This window comes from Trachinotus anak, unplaced genomic scaffold, assembly GCF_046630095.1.
Source record: "Trachinotus anak isolate AG129_WGS33_773 ecotype Australia unplaced genomic scaffold, CSIRO_AGI_Tana_v1 ptg000005l, whole genome shotgun sequence".
Lineage (NCBI taxonomy): Eukaryota > Metazoa > Chordata > Actinopteri > Carangiformes > Carangidae > Trachinotus > Trachinotus anak.
In genome coordinates this window covers 8,917,952-8,935,480 of record NW_027273856.1, presented here as the reverse complement: position 1 = coordinate 8,935,480, position 17,529 = coordinate 8,917,952, and the positions used below count along the sequence as shown (strand labels likewise).

At 40.2% G+C, this 17,529-nt stretch overlaps 1 protein-coding gene across 2 annotated transcripts in view; it reads right to left on the bottom strand.

The window, feature by feature from the left end:
• The window catches only part of adam19a (ADAM metallopeptidase domain 19a), a 200,264-nt gene that overhangs the window by 64,164 nt on the left and 118,571 nt on the right, over window positions 1–17,529 (bottom strand). The window contains exon 5 of one of the 2 annotated variants that reach the window (XM_071478225.1): window positions 6,982–7,058. In XM_071478225.1, coding sequence (XP_071334326.1) covers window positions 6,982–7,058 — 77 coding nt within the window. Of the gene's footprint in view, window positions 1–5,126; window positions 5,291–6,981; window positions 7,059–17,529 lie in introns of those variants that run through there. The other variant, XM_071478226.1, reaches the window with a different exon arrangement.

The window sequence follows — 17,529 nt, the reverse complement described above, 5'->3', positions numbered from 1 at the left end:
CGTGAGAAAGACTCCTGGCTGCATGCAGTGTTGCTGATGTTGGATTTAAATCTTTATCTACTGTTGATTTCAATTAAATCTTTACTCTCAAATTGTAACTTGTATTCTGGTTTTAATAATTTGTCTTCTTATTCAAAAGAATGTGGGATTTATCATTATTATGTTGTTGTCAAAATAAAGGCAAAAAACATTACAAAAGTAGCATCTGCAGTGCTAATGTTCTTAAAGGTTCTTTAAATGAGATTACATCATTAAACAATAATATAGCAGTTAACAAGTATTTTCTATTTAAAGATGTAGTGGAGTAATGGCGTCCTAAGCAGAGACTTAAGTCATGCCCCTCTATTCCTTGTTTTGGTAGCTGGAAAGATGGTGTGTGCATGTTAGTGCATGTGAGTCCCTCCTGTTTAACATTTAGTCCTCCCCATGTTTATAAAGACACAGGAACTGCCCACAGGTGAGATGGCACACTGCAGTACGCTGTTTAGGTGAAAGTGACCTTGCAGATTTCCCCCACTGTGGGAAACACTTTTGTTAACTAAAAGGGCCTCAGACAAAGAAAGAGACCAGAGCACAGGTGAAGTGGCCATGGGGACCACCGGCTCAAATCCCAGTTGGCCATCCATACGGTTCTTAAAGTTCCGACTCCGTCATTGTCTTTACTGGTTTGGTCAGTGTCATTCGTGTGGCTGGTCCTGGTGTCCAAGGATGAATTTCTTTCCCAGTCTGACTGTGGAGCCAACACTGGTCTGGCTTGACTGAGATGGAGAACCCTATGAGCTGCTTAAGGACTTCAGCTAGACTCAGAACCTGATGGGTATATAATGTTGCATGGCTGTTTTCATTAGTGACCGCCAACAGTAGGCATGATAATGTTAACTAACTTGCTGTTAACCAACTTATGATTTGTTTGGCAAATGTTTCTATTAATAGCTGGCTTACTGACAGCATTGCTGCGGAACATATCACAGCAAGGAGGGGGTGTGGCCAACAAAGCATTTGCTTTGGTCTGAGATGCTGGTGGTCTAGTGCAACATCTAGTGGCAGTGACAATCATTTATGATCATTTACTGGTCTGAAGCATAATCACCAGTGTTTCAGTGTTTAATCTTAATTTTTCTTACTTTTTTCTGTTATTGTAAATCTGTACAGAGAAACTGAAAATGGTTTGCAGTTTACAGTTGTAAATTGTTGAGGAACCACTGAAAACAACTGCCTGATGATAGGCAGTAAGAGAAACAGTTCACGTCAATTCATTTCAAAAGAGCAATGGCCAATGGGCAACTCCAACACTTGGCTGGTGGACAATGGTGTAACTTTATCACTCAGTCAGTCAGCGACAGACAATTGTGTTTACAGGCCTGGCCCTGCTGTTGTGGTCCAGCCAAAAACAGCAGCATAAAACCTTCAGTGTCTCCAGAGGGAGTTGTGCAAGGTCTGATAACCACCTGAGTCAGCGTGGGTCAGGACTGAAGACTACTCTACTGCTCTGTTGCAGGCTACAGGCTCCAGGCTACATTAGCTGCTACTAGCATAACACATCACAATCTCTTATTGAATGGTCAGTGATCAAATTGCATTCTGGGTAATGTAGACTAGGTTTTGAGGGAGGAAGAAGATGATATCTCTGGATTTACTGCATCTAACGGTCCATCATTAATTAGACAATGATAGCAGTGCAATGCTAAACTGGTGGTGTATTCTTAATTCAATGTGTACTTACTGCCTTTTCCAGAAGTTTCAACCACATCTCACTTCATAAGTGAAGGATCATTGTTTACTCATGTAGACAGTAAGAACATTGTAGTTACATGGACAGTTAGTGGACTTTGAGTTCTCCTACGGCCAACTGTGAAGAACATTCTGATTTGAAAACACTGAAAATCAGTTTAAAGCAAATGTGACTAAAAAGAAAGGTTAGAAAGTTAAATCACTGAAGTCAACGAAAAACAGATTTTCATGGTTCATTTCTCTATGAATATCTACATTTTATTCATGCAAAGTTTATGTACGACTGTGTCAAGATAACACAAACGTACATGATGAGGTGCTGACAGGTTTTGCTTATACTGTTAAATGAAAAACAAAATGTTTTTGTAGGAAAATGTGTTTGTACTCAGTGAATTTCTGTTATTTTACCACAATATCCTTTAGAGAAACTTCATGTCTCATTATCTCAGCTTATCCGAACAGGAACAAACTTGTATCCTTCAGCCCAGATTTGGACAACTGTGAAAGACTGGACATTTAGAAAACATTTACATTCTGCTGGCTCACAGATCTCTACTCTCCCCACGTCTGCTCTGTTCTCATCAAAGCTGCTGTCAACAAGCAGCATCTGGCTACCTTCCCAGATCAGGACAGAGGGACTGAGAAGTGCTGACGGACGTGTCAGCGATGAACCAGCAGCCATCAGAAAGAAAAAGATTTTCTTACAACTTGATGAAAAACTTCCTCAAACTAGTATCTGTTTTGATTTACTGAACAGAATTTTGAATTAATTCCTACAAAAGCCCCACTGAGCTGTAATTTCATGTCTCTTTTATTGGATCACATTCATGAATATATTTTTTGGAGACACACATCCTGAGGACACGCTGCGTCTTTGCCAGGAGAAAGCTTCAATCTGAGCTTTCAATGTGCCTCATATTCAAATCTGTCAAAGGCTGTGAACATTTAAGAGTTTTAAAAGTGCTGCCTGGATCCCCAAAGAGGATCAAATTAGTCATTTGCATGATCATCTGAAGAAAACTGAAAGAAGAAGAGTTCTGACAGAGCCAATCAAACTTTGTGTGTTTGGATTAAACAGAGTTAAGACTCAGCAGCAAACAACTCTGTGCAATGAGCCTTTTATCTATTTTAGAATAAACAAATAGTGTCTCTGTGTCTCCAGCCCTGAATCCAGGTGACAAGGTGGAGAGTAAACTTAGCTCACATTAGCTAACAGAAGAGCAAAGCCAAAATGAGATGGTCTGGCCTATGGTGGATTTTCGCTTTATATCACCAGCTGTAGCCGCCCATGCCGCTGTGTCGCAAAGCATGGCTCCTGTTGCCTAGCGACAAAAAAAACCAAAAACTTGAGGTTTTAAGGCCTTTGGTTTTAACAGTTGTACCATTAGCTGTTGAACTGAGCTTAAACCCAGTACTGACATTTAAAAGTGCGATCATCAGGCTCTCTTTCAGTGTCATTTGCCACCATATGATTTTCATTGGTGGCCCGAAATGAATCTTGGGATAGTTTGGGCCATGAAGGATCCACCTGTTAGAACCTTCATTGCCAAGGAAAAGAAGGACACATTTGAAGGAGCCTTCAAAATGGGACAGTCTAGTCACGCCACTGTGATGCAAGCAGTCTTTGAATGCAGCCTCTAAAAGATGCAGTCTCTGAATTGGGACACAGCCTATGTCTACAAGAGGTGTAGCTATAGGCCTTGCTATTCAAAAAGCTATTTTTTTTCTTGTATTATTAAAATGCCTTAATGTGTGGTTTGCATCACTTATCTCTTTATCTCTGTCTGTGTGATTGTGATGAGGTCGGGAGCTTTTCTCTTGACCTTTTAAAGCATAGCTGCAGGAAATGAAAATAGCAAGGCTTTGTTTTTTAACTTCAGTATAGTCAGTGTTCACAAAACAGACCAACTTCAATCTCTTGAGCCAGATATGCAAATCCAAACTCTATTTCTCTGTCTTATTGACACAAACAAAAGCTCTGATCCTCTCTGCCCATCAGTCTTCTCTGCCTTCATACACTGTTTTTACAGCACTCATATGATTCAGCTGGGTAGCAGCCATTATCCTGGCTGCCCCACCGACTATGGGTTTTGTAGTCTTTTGCTGGAAGCCATGATGGGTTGTAGTCCTTGCTGCAACCCCTGGGAAGGAATGTATCTCCCCTCTATGACACTACCTCTCATGATATCACAGATATTCATACTGATTTCATGATATAACAGCATCATGTGTGACGTGTGCTGCCATTGGCTGACTCGGTTGGAGTTTTCCTGAAAGAAGCAGCAGCGAGTTAGTGCTAACTAATGTTATTTGCTTAAAACAGGTAGCCTGGTAGTGACAAACATTTAACCTAGCAACAGCAATACAAATGTCCATTTTGAGGTTTTCTGATGGCCTGTACTGCCCAGTCTGTGTCAGCTACAACATGTAGCATCTATTATTTAAGTGAGTGTCTCATTCTTTAACATCAGCTTCACACGACAGCTTTTAATCAGCAGGTACTGGGCCAGTGGCTGAATGTGAAAAGAAATAATAAAATAAAATTTTAATAAAGAGAGAGGGTGAGAGAGAGAAGGATAGAGCTCTGTGGTGATCAGACCAGTGGAGCAGGCTGTGCAGCCCACTGTGGCTCTGTGTGGCCGTCACCTCCCCATGTCTGCCTCTACAAACTACATCTGGTTTGGTCCCGCGGCTCCACCAGCTCACTGTTTATGTGTTTGTAGCTTTGTTTAAACTGAGGCAGCAGTGGACTGTTGCTGACTCAGTCTATATGAATAAAAAATGTTTAAAAAAAAACAAAAACAAAAACAAGAAAAAAAAACTTTGTCTGAAAAGCAGCTTTAATTCTGCACAACAGACAGGAGGAGCAGAGCGGGGTCAGGACCACAGCTCCCAGTACAGTTCCCAGTGAGTTCAGTTTCACAGAATAAGCAGTAGGCAGAAGACAAAAGAAATCTGGGTTTATTTAGCCGGATAATGTTGTACAGGATTATGTTCTGCTGTTGTTTCATCAGTTAATCAAATCAGCTAATTAAACTCAGTGATCAGCTCAGAACTGCAGAATTTTATCACACAAAGATCCAAAGAAGGATAAAAAACACTAACATTTAAATATGTCTGCAGTTCTGTCCCGTCTGAATTCTGCTCACACTCTCCATAAAAGTCATCGCAGGTCTTTTCACCTCATATCATTTTATAGTATCTAAGTTTAAAAGAACTCAGGCCCTGTCATTAATCACTGATGTCTACTTCAGACTATGACTGTGGTCCAGGTCTACAGTGACTCAGCTTGTGATCATTTGACTGAACATGAATTTGTTTAAGAACTGTATATGCACCATTTACGTATATTATCAATTAAATTATTAAAAGGTATCGCAACTGGATCCAAATACCTGAGTGTTTTTATTCCTTTTGAGTGCAGACTGCAGTGCAGTCGAATAGGAGAATCATTAGGGCACATTCCACACGGGTGCATAAGCTCTGAGCAGCGAGTTCGGTTTGACTCCCGACCGGCTGGACTCTTTGCTGCACGTCATTCCCCCTCTCTCTGTCCTTGCATTTCCTGTCTAAACTGTCCTATGAAAAAAAGGCAAACAAATGCCAATGTAAGCTGTGGTTATTGTCCATGTTTGTTCTGGTGAAGGAACACACGACAACCACTGTTCATTACTTAAAAAAAAAAAAAATCTATAAAAGTTGCTGGATACAATCTTCATGTCAGTAAATAAGTAACTTGCAGTCTGAGGAAAAATAAAAACACCATATAATAGAAATAAATTAAATAAATCAGCTTATGAGAGTAATAAGGCTTAATTGGGAGTGGGTAATCCGATGGTCTCATATTGTGGTAGATCTGACTTTAGCTCCTCAACTCCCAACCATCCCTGTCTCTCTAACCCCCCTCCCCCACACTCACACACACATTCAGACTTGGGTCACCCACTAAACACCTCTGTTCCACACACACAGATGCAGTGTGGACTGCTGGCACACTTTCTAAATGACATGCTTTTGAATCTCTGGCTTCGATGTATGGTATCAAGTATTTTCAAGGCAAAAGGCTCGAGTCCAGGTCATGTGTCTCCACACTTCTTGTTCCAACCATCCCCTTGTTATCAAAAACTACCAGCTCTCTGCTCTTAGATATATCACATCCACTCGGTTTCAAATGCTTCCTTAAATCTGATGTGTTACTTGTGTTTGAAGCTATGTACCTGGAAGTCTTGTGCCTAGTTATACAATTTCTTATTATTTCATTTTTTACTCTATAAAATTATAGGTATTAATAAGAGGACGGGTGGGCGATCTGATGATCTGATATTGTCCAAATTGTATTTCTTTGATGCACTTTTTTTATTTAGATATTTCATTTGAAAAGCTTAGTTGCTGCTAACCAGACTGTTAGCCCGCTAACTGCAGCTGGAGACAGCAGTCTTTGTTCTGCTCTGCAGCCTCGGACAAACATCCAAGAGCATCATAGAGGCAGAAAGATACAAATCACAACTTCTGGTCAGGATTTTCAGAATAAAATCAGAGCAGAAATAAGATGCAGAGATTTGTGAGTTGGGCCTTTGAGTTGAAGTAAAAGACTTTGTGTCCAGCCAACAATATGCACAACTAGTCATGTGATCATGAGTTCAACTACATCTGTGTGGGTACTCATGATTCAGATCGTGCACCTTGATTCTAACATATGATCTTTTGGCCAATTCAGCATCACCAGGCTTAATCAATAACTGTTATTGCCATAATGTTTTATAATCTGAGCTAGACCGTGTTATTTCTTTGAAATGAAATTTTATATCTTCCCAATTTCCATCTGTATGTGACGACAAGTTTCCTTTGAAGTGTCAGGTATGTCAGACATATTATACATTATCCTCACTACTCTTCAATCGAAACGTTTCAGATACTGTGAACAAACTGCTTTTATCACACATGTCCTGCTGCTTATTACCTGCTGAATATTCGATAACGACTAATTTCATAACATCATTTCATAACATAGTTTTTCATTTAGTCATGTATAAGATAACACAGGTGTGAGCTCTGGTACAAGCTTAAAACAACAGACTTTACTTCTTAATTACTTTTCATGTGGCTGCAATGGAAGGTGTTGCATCGATGAAATTTGTGAATTCATATTCAGCACACATCCATATCAGCACAGTAAGAGTAAAACACACCTCAGTGAACTAACCCCTGGTGTAATTAGCCTCAGTCAGATCAGAGCAGTGTTGACTGTACCTGACTCCTGAGCACGTGCTGAGAGCCACCCAGGACTCTGGATGTCCTCTCACATGGCCGTGGTAGAAGCAGTGATCCTGGAAAAAAAGGAATTGACATCAATATTTGAGATTTCATCTGGAGGAGGAGCTGTGATAATGTTTACGGAGGCGTGGCTCTGGTGCAGCTGACAATGAATCGATCTGCTGGATTGACTCAGTGCTGGTAGTGTCCCTAAAGCGAGCTGTACGCTCCTGTTTCATGACTACAACTGCTGGTACAATCACAACCACTGTATTAGTAACGAGTGTGAGAGATCAATAAGATGGTGTTCACATGAAGGCTGGAGACACTCAAGCATGAGGGGGGGCTCTTTATTTCTAAGTCCTTCTGTTTGATATGGAGATGGTTATAGTACGAAGCCTGGTTGTGATCCGCTCCAGTTTAAGTTACTACATTATAAATTGATACAAACCTAACACCTCCTGTATCCATTTCAAATTAAAGGTCTTCTAGTGATTCAGTAGACAGAAACCCTTTAGTTCTTAAGAGGGCTTTTATTTTTTTTTTATTTTTTTTTTTTTGGGCTTTTTGTTTTTTTTGTTTTTTTATTATAGTTCAGTGGAGACTGACAGGAAAGGGGGTAGAGAGAGGGGAATGACATGCAGGAAAGAGTCGGACCGATCGGGAGTCAAACCGGTGACTGTCTGCTAAGAGCGTCTTGCGCTCACACATGGTACGCGCCCAAACCACTCGACTACTGGACCGCCCCCTTAAGAGGGCTTTAATTGCTGTGCTGCAGTAAGTGTCTTGTCTCAATCAAGTGAGAAGTAGAGACATTTTCCCACAGACTTCAATAAAATCAGACTTCTTTTTACAACCAGTGGAGTCGCCCCCTGATGGTCATTAGATAGAATGAAGGTTTAAGGCTCTTCAGCATTGGCTTCACTTTTCAGACCCAGAGTCTACGTCCAGGTTTATATACAGTCCATGGTCTAAAACAGTTTCTGAAAAACACAAACAATTAAACATGTTGACTGTTAAACAGTTTGGGACAGCATCATCAACATATGTCATATGACAAGTCCTATAATTTTCCTTCACAAGCACATTTCTGTTGATCTGCTGCATCTGCACTTTTTACACTAGATTTTTTAAATCCTGACAGAAAAGGCACTGTTTTTCATCTGTTTACTCAAAATGTAGCAAAAGGTTCGTGTGTGTAGCGTTACACTCGAAATGAACTATGAGGAGAAGGGGAGCAGTGAAATTTCCCTGGAAAAAGAAAAGGTGAGGAAATAGGAAACAGGAAACAGGAAGATAGAAGAGTTATTTTCCAAAACCCTAAAGTAACCAAACAAGCTGTCAGAGCAGCTCACTCACTTACTTCAGTATTCTGTTGTAAAAAAGGTAAAAAGACATAAGAGATTAACACTTTCAGCCTTTCAAGTGCAAAAGCATCACATTTGTCATGACCTCTAAAAGCTGCCTGTGTGCCTGAAGGGACGTAACGTAGGGGCACGTCACACGTAACACAGGCACATGTAAGCGTACTGCAGGCAACGTGTCCTGGGCCTACCACTGTCGAAAAGGGGTTCACCACCACAAGGTTCAAATGATGCCTCCATGTCAGTTTTTGACAATTGAAAAGTCTGTCAGCTCATCAGAGTGTGAAATGAGCTCTTTCATTTGAACAGCAGCAGCAGGACAAGTGAGCTCTGTTAGAGCCAACATTCAGATCATCTATCAGTGAGGACACTGCCTGCCTGCTCCCAGCAATTAGTCTGGTTACATGCACAGGATGTGACGCAGATGCAGCCCGAGAGACTTGATGCTTGTTTCAGGTGTGTGGGGAATGAACCAGCACCTTGTCCAGAAACAGGATTCCATCTGCAGGTCGACAGCGTGACCAGAGTTGATACGTCCACCATGTTTGTAGAGGTTAATTTAACTCTGGCGGGTGAACACGGTTAGTTTGACCAGGCTGTGACAATGACATCTGACCTTGAGCAACTGGAAAGACAAACTGGATGTTTTCAATCTGTGTTTTCATAGACCTGAGAAGCTGAAGTCTTGCTCTTTACGTCTGATTCCTGTCATTTCATCATATGCTCCATATACTGTATATGTACTATATGTACTGTATATATATGAACTGAACTGAGTTGACTGTGAGGGCCATAGCAGATGATTAACATCATCTTCATACTATTCAAATCATTGACCCACGACCCCTCATTCTCTGTGGATGGGGGAATTGTCGTCCTGTTTCTCCACTCAGTTTTCATGTTTTCCTTCAGTTTCTCACCTACCTGTGCACATATTACTGTATACACTGTATATCATTATATATATCTGCTTTTTTGGCATCATTGTCATTTCATCTGTCCTCCACCAGTTTAGCTTCATACCTTCGTTTTGTTAAATTAAAGGTAAATAAATCCTGTTTTTGTTTAGCTGTGGATTTTTGTTATAGGTGCATGTATATTAACCATTTTCCATAAACATATTAAGTAAAGCAGGAGGAAACACACTGTTCCAGTCAACATTTCTAACATCCTGCACAAAGTGGTCATCGAAGTACAAATCTTCTGTACGACTTACTTTACTTTTAATTTTAGCCTTGCTACTGAGAGGAACCACACTGTGGCCACAAACCTACTGGTACAGAGACTATATACCATATATCTTAGCATAGCTCAGGTATATTAGCACTTATGTGAGACCTTTTTTCAGCAAGGAAACCAATTATGGTAACTTACAAGCAATGTATTTTTCTTCTTTGGCCAGTTACTGGTCATCCAATCAATATTCAAATATATCAATCAAATATACTGAGACTCAGTCAGTCAGACCACATATTGAGTGAGATCAGTATCAGTACCATGAGGCCTATAGGAACAACCCACCACTACTGGTTACAGGTGGGGTAGATGCACTTGAAGCTCCAAAGCTTCAACATCATTCATCATCTAGAGTTTGACAGGAAGATGACCCCCCCACCATGTTTATGTCTGTCCCTCCTTAAGAGGCAGAAAATATTTACTAGTAACTCTGGTTTCTGAACAGATGAATCTAGCTGACTCTCAGATATCACTAATAAATGAATGGGATTAACAAACAGGATTATTCAAGTTGTGTATCTTGTTACTTATGCTACAGACGTTAGCAAACCTTTGTTAGGAGGCTTTAGAGGGCTCAGTGTCATTATTTGAGATTAGAGCTTCCTGGTCACAAAGTCAGATGTGCACTGTCAGATCTTTCTCTGGGTTTGATGGTCAGCCTGTCGTATCTCAGCACTGCACAATTTTTCTCAGGCAGCATGCAGCTCAGGTGTCTACGCCCTCCTCTTGATTAGGTCAGAGTCATCTTCTCTGATGTAAATCCGTGTTCCTTTAAGTTTCTTGGCCTGTGATAGTATCACCTGCTTGTCCTTGGAGCGCAGGAGTTTTACAGTAATCTGTCTGGGCCTGTTTTTATCAAACTTACGAACTCATTCTATTTTAATATTCTTCACGTTCAGGCCCAATTTGTTACCAAGCTTTTCTTTTACTCTCCTCAGAAACACCACCAGTGATGGTATTACTGCTCTGTGATGGATTTTCACAATTTTTCTCAATCATATCAAGGATCTCAACAGATTTTGCAGATCTTTCTCCAGTTGTTTCCTTTTTTTCTATTTTCACGTAGCATTTTGTCTTGATTATCCAGTTTTCCATGAGCGATGTTTCTGTATCACTGTAAGTGCTCTGTCCACTCTTATACTGGCCCTCTGAGATCATTTCAGTACAAGATTTGAAGTTCTGTCTTTGCTGTTCCAGCAGCTCCCTGTGAAAATCCCTTTGTTGCTCCATCATAACTTGAAGAGAAACCACTGTTAACAGTTCTTCTTTATATTTCTGTCCTTTGGCATCTGGACGTAGCCTACGCGACGTCACCCAGAGGTTTCTGAAGAGCAGTTTTCAAGCTCAGAGTGAGCTGCTCTGCCGTCCACATCTTACCAGTGCCTGACTCTGCCCCTAACTCCCAACTAATCCAAATATGGTCAAAGAGGTGGGGCGTGGTCAGAACCGAGACTTCAGTGTATGCTGGTTTGTGGCAAGCATACGTTCACCCACCTGTCACTCAAAGAGGCCACACCCTCAATGATACATAATTTCAAGCCTTAATAAAATGTAAACAGGTGAGTTCGGTAAAATTCAGCCCGTACAGTTGTCAGGAAGGAGGAAATTAGCTCTAGAGACCAGAACAGTTTTTGTACCAGGCTGTAAACATGTTTATTTCTGCTGTAAAGTTGGACATTTGAACATGGGAGTCTATAGGGACTGACTCACTGCTGGAGCCAGACTCTAGTGGTCATTAGAGGAACTGCAGCTTTTAGATCTTCACTGTTTCCTTCATTTTCAGCCCCAGAGGTTACCGCTTGGTCAACACTCAGATGCAGCACAGTCAGTGGCTTCAGTTTCTTGCACAGAGGAGTTGACCTCGACTCCAAAACCTAATTATTCAAAATCTCTTGAATTACCTCCACAGCTCTTTACCCGATAAAAGACTCATAACTGTTTAGCATGAGTTTTTGATTGAGAAATAATAAAGACATAAAAATAACTATGAAAAAGACATGATCACTGGATCAGGAACGGGAAGTTAATACATAGTTTTTTTTCATTTTTGTCATTTTTGTTACATTCTCAGAGTTTATAGGTGTGTTCAGACTAAACATAGTGAATTTGAGATGCAGAGCAACCACATATTAAGTCAGTGCTAAGAAATCAGTGATTTAATCAGATTTAATGTGGACGAACTGAGCATGAGGGGATTTCATGAGTTGGCCGGCCAGTACCTGAGGTGACCAGCTTGTCAAAGTCTTGCTCTGCAAAGCCACTGGACACTGGCTCTGGTGTCTCTATAGCGTATAATTACTTTTGGATTAAAAACTGTGATCTCAGAGTTGAAATCTGCCAAATTATCCTTGTTAAAGATTAAGTTTTGGTTTATGTTTTCATTGGGTATTAGCAGTGCCTCTCTGTGCAGATCTGTGTGATGTACAATATAAAAATGTTTTTACATAGTTTGGATGACATTGTATCTGTTGATGCATATCATGGTTAACTTGTTTAAAGAATTTGAAAAGCTTGTTTGGGGGAGGTCTGAATTAAGATTCAAGGTCTTTATGGGTCCAATCAGTTCTGAGGAACCAAAAGGAAATCAGTGGACTATGTAAAAAAAACAATTATTATTTGGAATGTGATAACACATTCTCTGAATTCAACTTACAAAGTCTGAACACCCAAGACCTCAGTTTTTAACTTGATGTGCTCTGTATTGAAAGAGGACACTTCAAAGAGCAAGTTGGTTTATTAGAAGTGAGAAGGCAGAACGTAATCCAAACCAATTCTAAGGCGGAACCAAACACAAGGGATTAGTAGTATTATCGTGTGAGGAGACAGTTCTCAATGCTCCGTTTCAAAGATTTTATGCAGCCACCCCACCAAATAGATCTCTACCCAGTGTCTGCATAGAAATGCCAAATCAAATATGTAATCACCTGGATTAGAAGTGGATTAGACTTCATGCCAAACACAATTTCTTCAACCTTTGTGGGATGAAAGCTTACTGAAGCATGTTGGATACCTTTCAGCACTTGGACCAGCCCTGGATAGCTCTAACTAATAAATGAACTAGTATTCACTGGTCTCTTAGGTTTAGAACAAAACAAAAAGGCATCCAGAGATGAAATCCTCACTTTGACACTTGAACTCAACTGACTAGAACCTGGAATTATCACTTGCAAATGAAGTGTTTCTATAATAAGATACAAGTGACGTTTGGAAAGGATGCCACATAAAAGCCACTTCGGTGCTAATATAAGGTTTGTATTGTGGTGAAAGGAACAGAAATATGTTCTCTACAAATAAAACAACAGACCAAAACCCTCAATTTATTCTATATGATCTGGACAAGGATAGTGAGGCAAAACGGTCAGGCTCCATGAATCTCACTGCAAGCAAAACTCAACCCAAGAACATTTACAACATGCAAACGCATCTCAAGCAAATGTTGCAACACCAGCACGGTGTTCATGAAACTGATATCTCTACCTTCCCTTCCTGCATTGTGCTCAGCCCTTTGTTTCATTCTCACCTGAAAGGTGTCCCATCACCTATGCTTTTGTGAATCATGCCACCTCTCTATCAACAGCAGTGGCAAAAACAAAACATGCATCACCTGATGGTTGAAACTGAGAGAACATCTGCAGACAGATGACAGTTAAAGTGGGACTTGAAATTATTATTTGTGACTGATTTATTTATTGTGCTGTATGACTCTGCACTGCAGTGGTAACATAAAATAACACTAACAGCCATACATACAAAGATAAAGTGACTGAACTTGTTCCTGGTTCTCTCATTAACACAAAGTAGGCTACACATGACTGAATGGGAAACCATTAATTCAGGGCTCTTTCAAGATTTTGTCTGATGTGATCAATATCACACTTGAAGGAAGATCATTCCATTGTACTGCAATGAATAAAGAAATGTTTTTAGCTGACACACTCCTATAATAAAACAGTATAAAATGTGTTTAACTACCTTTTTGTAATAACTGTGTGTTTCCATAAAACGCAATTTATGTAGTGAGCTCATGAGTTCTTCCACTATCCCTATGGGGATACTCTTTGACATAAACCATTCCCTAGCCCCTAACCCTGACCTTAACCATCACAAATAAACATAAAACTAGAACCATATCCCTAACCCAAGCCTAAACCTAATTCGACCCCTAACCCTAAAACCAAGTCTTAAATCTCAAAATGCAGCCTCTACCCATGGGGACTTCAATTATTGTCCCCACAATGGCATGAGTCAAAAAATAATTTCTCAGCTTTTATTTACATTTGAACAAAAAGTGGCTTGTCCCAAATTACTCATACCCTTTGCAAACTGTCACAGTCTATGGGAAAATCCAAAGTTCTATACCATTTCAAATAGTCCAAGCTGTTCTAAAGCATCCTAATTACCCTGATTCATTCAGTCATGGCTAAGACAAAGGAGCTCAATGAGGACCTGCGGCTGCGCATTGTGGCTGCTCACAAGTCAGGAAAGGGCTATACAGCCATATCTAAATGTTTTCAAGTTCCAGTGGCTACAGTGCAAAGTATTATTAAAAAATACAAGACGTTCCGGACTGTAGAAAATCTCAGAGGATGTGGTCGGAAGCCAAAAGTGACACCTGTGCTGGCCAGGAGGATAGTGAGAGAGGTGAAAAAGAATCCAAGGATCACCACCAAGGCCATCCTGGTGAATCTGGGCTCTGCTGGTGGCAACGTCTCAAGGCAGACAGTCCAACGGACACTGCACACTGCTGGGTTCCACGGACGCAGACCAAGGAGGACGCCACTTCTCCAGATAAGGCACACAAAAGCCCACTTGGCCTTTGCAAATGCTCATCTGGACTAAGAAGAAGACTTCTGGTCTTCTGTTTTATGGTCAGATGAAACAAAAATAGAATTGTTTGGCCACAATGATGTATCCTTCATTTGGCCTAAAAAGGGAGAAGCCTTCAACCCTAAGAACACCATCCCCACTGTCAAACATGGTGGTGGGAACCTAATATTTTGGGGGTGTTTTTCAGCCAATGGACCAGGGAACCTAATCACAGTAAACTGCACCATGAAAAAAGAGCAATACATCAAGATTCTCAACAACAACATCAAGCAGTCTGCAGAGAAACTTGGCCTTGGGCACCAGTGGACATTTCAGCACGACAACAACCCAAAACACACAGCAAGAGTGGTGAAGAAATGGGTAGTGGACAAAAACATTAACGTTTTGCAGTGGCCCAGCCAGAGTCCTGACTTGAATCCAACTGAGAATCTGTGGAGGGAGCTTAAGATCAGGGTGATGGCAAGGAGACCCTCCAACCTGAAAGAGATGGATCTCATCGCTAAAGATGAATGAAAGATGAAAATAGCAGTGGAGACATGCAAAAAGCTGGTCAGCAATTATAGGAAGCTTTTGAATAATTTTGGACATGCCACTTTTTGTTCAAATGTAAATAAAAGCTGAGAAATTATTTTTTCCACAATGATGCCTCTTGTACATTATCTTATTATCTTCTGGGAGACGCCTGTGTCATTTCCAATCAAGAAGAAACTTGCTGGTTGAATAAAAGTAACTTTAAGTCAAAATATGCCAGGGGTATGAATAATCTCGGGCTTGACTGTAAGAACAAGAACACACACGCACACACTTAAATTCAGACTCCATCTCCATAGATTTTCACAATGGAAACCAAAATAAATGAGAGTAATTGTGAGAATATAGTTTCCAAATAAACTTATTTTATGGTGTGTTTTGCATCCTTCAGCCCTTTTTCACTTCAGACAACTTCATCTACTCCTTCATGCAAATTTATGCCAACGGTGCAGATTAGTTTCCAGCATTTCCACCAAGGAAGCTCAGCTTTTTGCAGCCAGCAACACAGTTTAGCATCAGCTTTTCCAGAGGGCAGCCATCCCGCCACAATTTCTTTAGAAATTTTTCTCGTTTAGAATTACATAGTCAGTCCACCAGAGCACTGGCAGGTTGATTTTCACACTGTAGAATATCCCACTCAGTACATCCACAGTCTTAGTCACAGTTCTTTAAAAAATGAATTTAAGGAATTCTTACGAAAAACATTTCAAGTCATATTATTGTCTGTTTATCTGAACAATGCAGCATTGGGTTGAGGTGGCACTAGCAAAGTAAAAAGTGACATAAGCAAGTATTTAGCCGGTGTTTGATGTATGTGTGATGAACATACAGTTGACTCCCATTCATTGTACTGACCTCGGCTTCACATTTATTATTATCCAACTCTCAGCAATGAACCAGCACATCTGAACAATTTGTTCCACCAGAGTAACAAACCTCAAACCTTTAGCTACAGAAAAAACAAGCTAGCAAGCAAGTGAAACAAACATGCAAAACTATTATTCAACATTTCAAAACAGCCAACAGTGATTTACGTAGGTCTAAAGGATAATTTAACTTATGTTCTTAAGAGTTTTGGCCACTTCATCATTCAAATCATCCAACCTCTGGCATGTGATATGACTTCAGGGTGCGTTCACAACATTGCTAAACAAAACCCATAGCAGCCTTTTCAAAATACTGTCTCCTTAAATGAGCCTACCATTTCAACATAAATATAACTGAATATAACTTTGTTGAAATAATTTTCCCGGACAACACAATATTTCCCAGGATATTTTACTGTTTCTCTCATTTTTCCATGTGTTTTCCATGACTTGAAAAATGGTCAGCTGTTTTTCCAGGTTTTCCAGGATGCATGGGAACCCTGGTTAATAAGGATGACTTACTCCTGCCAAGAGAAGTTCAAATTTTAATTTCTAGCTTAACTCTGTTGTTACTAACCTGATGATACAACTCATTTTTACTAAGTTATAATGCATGTCCCACTCTACGTTCAAAGCTAAGCTAAGATTCAAGATGAACATTTTATCCTGTGGTTTGTCTTCTGTTTGAGTTTCCTTTCAGAAAGAAGTTTGTGTCTGTCAAAGATGAATGGATACATCATCATCTACAACCCAGTACTCACATTCAAAAGCACCACACTGGGAAACTGTTCTGACACATTTTTTTCTTTATGAATTATTAGCAATGCACAATCATCTGCATGTAGATCTAAGGTGTATTCAATTCAATAATAAGCAACAAAAAGAAAAGACACTCAAATATGTAACGCTTATCAGGTTGATTTTCCATATGAAATATTAAAAATAGAAAACTCAAACACTTGTGCATTTTGCCAGATTGATGTGTAATTAAGATTTTTGATTTTTTTTTTTTGTAATGTTCTGTCAGACAATGGACAATAGAAGAAATAGGAAATCTTATTTCTGTTTATGCATTGGGTTATATGTGGGGTGGGATTTGTGCCAGGCTCGACTTGCATCTGATCTGGTTTCAATGATAACATCAGGTCGTGGACAGTCACGGCTGCTTACATAGCCGACTAATGCAAGTGAGTTACAGGAGCTTTCTTCCTACTAAATGCACTTTGCGCATAGTTGCCAAGAAACACTGTGTGACCTCATGTAAACACACAGACAAACAGCATGGAGCTTGATAACCACATACAAATGGTACATTACACATAGTAGCTAGAAGCGATATCACCGGCTAGCCTGTGTATTGGGATGGGAGGGGTGTGTCTGCAGTCTTTGCATACCTACTAAACATTTCCCAGTGCAGCTGCTGGGACCAGAATGAAGAAGAAACACTGCCTGATCCAGATGACTGAAATTAAGCGATCACTGTTACATTGATTGGCCTCCATCCAAGCTGCCTAATGCATAAGGAATTTGTGCTGTAAATATCTAATAAAATGTTTTTCCATGTTTTTTCTCCAGCAACAGAAGTTGCTGTTAAATCCAACTCTCTCTTCCTCTACATGTCTCTTGTTTGGCTCCTTGCAAATCCAGATGTTTTGATCATCATGCTCCTTAGCTGTGCAGCTGTCTCCTGTCAATCTGAGCTCAGGACATCAGCACTCCTC